General features: G+C 45.5%; 1 protein-coding gene across 1 annotated transcript; it reads right to left on the bottom strand.

Moving 5' to 3' along the window:
* Window positions 1-2,137: 2,137 nt before the first annotated feature.
* Window positions 2,138-3,940, bottom strand: LOC121999388. The gene has a single exon (XM_042554077.1). It carries the CDS (start codon window positions 3,938-3,940, stop codon window positions 2,138-2,140), a length of 1,803 nt encoding a protein of 600 aa, XP_042410011.1.
* Window positions 3,941-5,734: the final 1,794 nt, after the last annotated feature.

Below are 5,734 nucleotides of genomic sequence, written 5' to 3'. Positions count from 1 at the left end.
TAGAAGTCTTGAAAATAAGTGATGGATCCATGTGGCAATCCATCAAACCATTTCTGTGCTGAGCCCGACAAAGTATTCAGGAATACCCGGCACTTGATGACATCACTATATTGATGTAACAACGCCACATTCCTAAATTTACGGAGATGATCTTCAGGGTCCTTGCTACCATCATATTCCTAGATAGCAGGGGGTTTGTATCCTTTAGGCAGCTTCTCTTCTAATACCCTTATGGAGAAGGGCACTTGCTCTTCCAGCTCTGCTCGGGGCTCTTCCCTGAGGACAATAGCTTCTCCTTTCTTAGAGTTCCTGGGCGAGGAACTTTCTGCCATAGAAAACTGCGGTTGTTCTTTTTTAGGGTTGTAGCACCCCAGGTCTCGCTGATAATAACCCAGACTGGGCTCCCTATAGAAGGTCGGGGGAAATTTCTAAGGTTGCTTTCTTTTAGATCCTCGATCAGAAATATTCGTTCGGTCTTTGGAAACTTCGGGCAGCTTGTGCGGTCGGGAAATAGTGGTTTGTTTTGCTGAAGCCGCCCGCTTCTTGGCTTCCTTGAAGAGCTCATATTCTCCTGCTGTCATGGTGATGTTGATTCTGCTGGTGTCCTCCATCTTCACGTTCCAGAACAGGTAAGTGTGTTTCCCACAAACGACGCCAAATTGATCCCGTCCAAAATCTGAGTCAGACGGAGGGCGGGGCGAGCTGACTGTGATGTTGACGAGGGGTGACTGAGCTTCTCCAAAAGTACTATGGAGGATGGCTGACGAGGGGTGATGATGAAGAGGGTGGTATGGGGATCCTACGCACACTCAGACAAGCACCCTGCACGTTAGGGACCAAGAACCACGGAAAAAGTCCCCGGAGCAAGTCCTCCGACGCTCAAGTCAGGTATTTTTTTCCCCAGAAACACAGTAAAATGCAAAAAATAGAAGTCAGATGAGAAAAATTTAGTGAGCGTACCTGCGTAAGGGAAATGACCCTCCTGTTTATATGGCAGGTCATACTTCTGGCATCTGACAAGTGTCAGGGGATGTCTGATGTCAGATCTTGTCTGGCGGTGAGTGACACGTGGCATCCTCTTATAGGTCAGCGGAAGGTTTTGTTGGCAGCGAGTCACAGACCGCTAAAATATTCCCTGACACACAGCAGTTATTCTTTGGCAGGTGGTTACGATTCTCTGACTCAGTTGTCGATTTTGATGATCGAGCATGGACCAAAGAACTCTTGACAACCAGCAATCGACGAGCCTGACCTGGATATATCTGAGTAGTCCGACATATCTTGGCCGGGCGTACCAGGCTTTTATATGTGGGTTTGCTTGAGAAAACCCGACCGATAGAGATAGTTCCTGCACTTCCTACACTGTTTCTTGTGCTACTAGTATGAGTTCCCGATCTAGATATCCCAACCGAGCAACTAGTCTGAATTCCCGATCTAGACATCCCGACTGAGTAACTAGTTTGAATTCCCGATCTGGACATCCCAACCGAGTAACTGGTTTAAATTCCCGATCTAGACATCCCGACCGAGCTTTGACTGGCTAGCGGCTTCTAACAATTATAACCCTTATGTTGAGTGATACGCCTCCTCGACCTCTGACTGCCACATGCCCTGTATTTTTTACTGTCATGTCCTTTTGACTTTTGACTATCATGCTTCTTTGACTTCTAATTGCTTTGTACCCTCATGCATTGTATCGTGTGTGTATAGTAATAGAGTAAGAAAAACAATAAATAATACTAGTAGAAAAGACGAGACGGCCATAATTACATGACCTCCCTGCAAAAACAAAAGAGACCATTTTTATTAGGAAAAGTGGTATTGGTTCATCAACATATCAGATCTCACCAGCAAAAAAAAAAAAAAAGAGGAAAACAAAAATGAAAAGAGTTACAATTTAGCCGGTGAACAAAAATGAATTTAGCCGATGAGAACTAGTTCACTCTTTCCCCTTTCCTGAAGGAAACCGCATGCAGCGACCCCCCTCACCGGAGGAAAATAAGGAACAGCGTGTTCTCCTCCATCGTAATTAATTGAACTAGAACTCTTCTAATAATACATAACATACAGCTTACAGGACCAGCTGGGTCTTTCCACGATGAAAGGTCGCAGGTCGTAGGTCGGTTGATGAACACTTTCATGCTTCACTGCCTTCATTGGCAGAAGAGCCAATCCCCACCTGCAGCCAGTCGGAGCTCTCTTCCCCCATGTTAATGTCCTTGAGTTCACTCAACTTAGCTAATTTCACCTTACTTTCCACCTCATCCTCCACATGGTTGAAACTAGTTATCTCGTTGCAGGTGATATTATCCTTATTGTGGATGTTGGTGGTGGTGTGGTTCTGATCATTGTTATTGTTCTTCATGTCGCTGCTGGTGGTAATGCTAGCTCTGTTTTTGCTCGCGTTATCTCGATCATTAATCCACGAGCGCAGGTAGATGGCCGCAGGAATCTCCAGCCGCAATGAGCTTCCGATGTCTCTCCTAACTGCGTCGTTGATTGGCGGCATGTTGAGATCGAAATGCTCAGAGTTGGAATTGGCCTCGAACATTGGTCTGAGGGTGAGCTGCTGATGGAGGCCGGCGTGGCCCGGGAGCGGTTGGAGTTTCAGGGTCGGGTCCGACGGTGAATTGGAGGTGATCCAGTGACAGCGCTTGTGACCTCCCAACGCCTGCCCTGACGTGAACACGCGGTGGCAGATCGAGCACTCGTGCACCTTGGACTTCTTCTTTGCCACCGGTGCGACGGCCAAGGGTGCCGGGTTTTCTATGGGCACGAGCGCCATCGACATCGACGCCTCCACCATTTGGTCGCTACTGCTCGCATTGTTCATATTGTGAGTGGCAATGAAGATCTCCTCGTCAGCTGGCGGCGACGGCGTCTCATCGAGGGCACTTAACTTGGCGGCGAAGCAGCCCTTGACCTTCTTGTGGCTGGCCCTGTGGCCGCCCAGCGCCTGGTGGGAGGTGAACACCTTCTTGCACGCCTTGCACTCGAACAATCCCTTGGGGACCGCTGGCGGCGCCTGCAGAGCGAATGGAGGGGGAAGCGCCTTTGGCGTCGTCGCCGCTGTGGCCTCGACGACCCCTGTGGCATTGGTATTAACCGTATTCTTCCTCCGGTCGTCCTCCTTGCTGGCGGAGGCGCAAGACTCTTCGGTTTCGATGAGAGCGAAGACGGGGTCCACGCGGGCGGACGAGAGCATGACTAAGCAATTGGCTAGGTCCTCCTCCTCGGTCATCGCCACCTTGGTGCGCCGGGAGCGTTTTCCCTTGGACCAGCCGACGAGGTCATCATCGTAGGAGCGTGGGGAAGATGGAAACGAGGAATCGTCATCGTCGTCCTCGCCAGCCTCGTCGTCGGAAATGCATTTGCCGTGCTCGAGGAAGGACTTCCAGGATATAAACTCCTTGCCGCAGTTCTCGCAGACGCGGCAGCTCTTGAGGCGGTTGGAGTGGGTGCGGAGGGCGTACATGCGCTTGGTGGCACCGCCACCGCTGAGCTTCTCCCGATCCCATTCGCCGTATCCAGACGTGTCGTCCGCATCAGCAGACGTGCCGGCTGCATCGTCAATGAGGCCATGGGCGCGCATGTGTCCGCCTAGGGCGCGGCCGCAGCCGAAGCCCTTCTTGCAGATCCTGCAATAATGCTTGTAGACCTGCTGCTGCTGTTGCTGCTCGGCTTGCCGTTGGTCTATCACCATAGCCATGATGATAATCAGAGAGATCGAGAGAGAGGGATAAAGAGAGGATGGGGTGGGGGGAATGGTGGGTGCTAGTAAACGAAGAGCATATATGGATGGTGCAAGCCTAAGCTCCGAAATAGGGATGTTCCCCTGTTTCTTCTCTAGGATCCCATCCAATTGGCCATGAGAATAGCAAAGGTTAAGGAATGAGGGGCTCCAATGCAAAGCAAAGCAAAGCGATGCAGTGCAATGCATGCAGTAAGGTTATTGGTGCAAAGCAATGGAGTTGGCGTTGGACCTGGTTTATAGTTGGGGACGTTGGTGGGATGTGGAAGTGGTCGTCGGTGCCAAGTGGGTGGTGTCGGAAACAAGGGAAGGCACCGGCGTGCGCTGCATGCGTTGCCAGTGCATTCTGCGCTGGGTCAACGGTCAGCTGCTCAAATCTCGGGCTGCCTTCGCTTCCTCCATCCTATCCATTCCCATCGCCACTGCCAAATTGGCCATTCCATTTAATTCCTTTTCCTTCTCATCCTCCCCTTCTCCAATTACTATTTATTTATAACATATTTTTGTCCTGAAATAAGTTAATTGATTAGTATAGGATAGAGTTGCTAATCATACGATAAAAGTTCGAATTTTGATAAATCTGATAAAAAAAATTCAATTCGTACTGGTCAATTATTACTTTCTAATTCACCTCTATAATCGATTAAGATGACATATTTCATCTTTTATCATATTATTCCCTCTATTTCGACTTCTAATTATTTTTCCCACTGACGATAATTTTTTATACCTCAAATTAATAGCGTCATTTTTAAGTAACAATTTAAAATGCTATAAATTTAGAAATACTTTTAATTAATTGAATGATAAATAGAAGCTAAGAATTTTTTTTTATGTTAAATAATAATGTAAGAAATAATATATTAAACACATAGTTTTAATTAAAGCTAGAATTTTAATATATTTTTTTACATAATTTTTAGTATTCAAATTCACAAATATGATATTTTAAAACTATAGATGGTAGGCCTACACTAGTCCTATACTTAATTCAATAACATTGAAGGTTATAATCAGATTACCAAACAAGTTGTGATATTATAGTAAAAGATTTAAAAACTTGTCTAAATTTTAGCATATATTGCCAAAAAAAAAAAAGCTAAAAGTTAAAAATAATAGATATTTACTTGTCAATTAACCTTACGCATCAATTTAATAGATTTAATATGGATGACAATATTGGTAATTACCACAATGTGCAGAGCAAGATGCAAGAAGCAATGACTATGTCAACCTTTTTACTTAACATTTAACAAATAAATTAAGAAATCTTGGACCTCTAGATCGTTCATCGTAAGTGTTTCCCGATTTTTCCTGATAATAGTGAAAAAATTTCGATGGATTAAACTGATCACTCCAGACTTAACGTTATCTAACATAGTTAATCATTTTTTTATTTAACAAACAAATTAAGTGATTTGATTAATTTATTTACCGTAAATATGTATACAATCGACTATGGGATTACTAATTTGTTTAATTGGTAATAAGCCATTAAACAAAGTTAATATTTGATATTCATCTCGAATGTATTTGGGAAAATCCATTCAGGTAAAGCGCCTCCTATACTACCCGTGCTGCCAGGACTCCCTCCACGGGCTCCGTTCGGCTTAGTTATCCTAATTTTTCTCGAGCATAACGACCTCCCAACACAAAGGGATCTTTGTCGAGTCAATCCTCTTCGACCTCAACCTTCAATAATTTCTTATAGCCACAACTGCTATACTCTACTACTTAGAATCGTCCTTGGTAAGACAGTTGAGCCGAGGGTGACACTTGGTCAATGACCCAATCATGCCAAATGTATGACTACATTGTTGTCCCCTCTAGCGCTTGATTTCTCTCCGCCCGGCCAATTGGCTCCTGACTCTTTAGGCCTGTGGAGGATATGTGGCTCATAAGATAGCTCACGTGGCTAGCACGCTAATCCACATGAATATTACCTTCCATAGGCTATATAAGGTACGTCGACAGAAGGAGAAG

Source organism: Zingiber officinale, chromosome 1A (assembly GCF_018446385.1).
Source record: "Zingiber officinale cultivar Zhangliang chromosome 1A, Zo_v1.1, whole genome shotgun sequence".
Lineage (NCBI taxonomy): Eukaryota > Viridiplantae > Streptophyta > Magnoliopsida > Zingiberales > Zingiberaceae > Zingiber > Zingiber officinale.
This window is presented reverse-complemented; position numbering and strand designations above follow the sequence as displayed.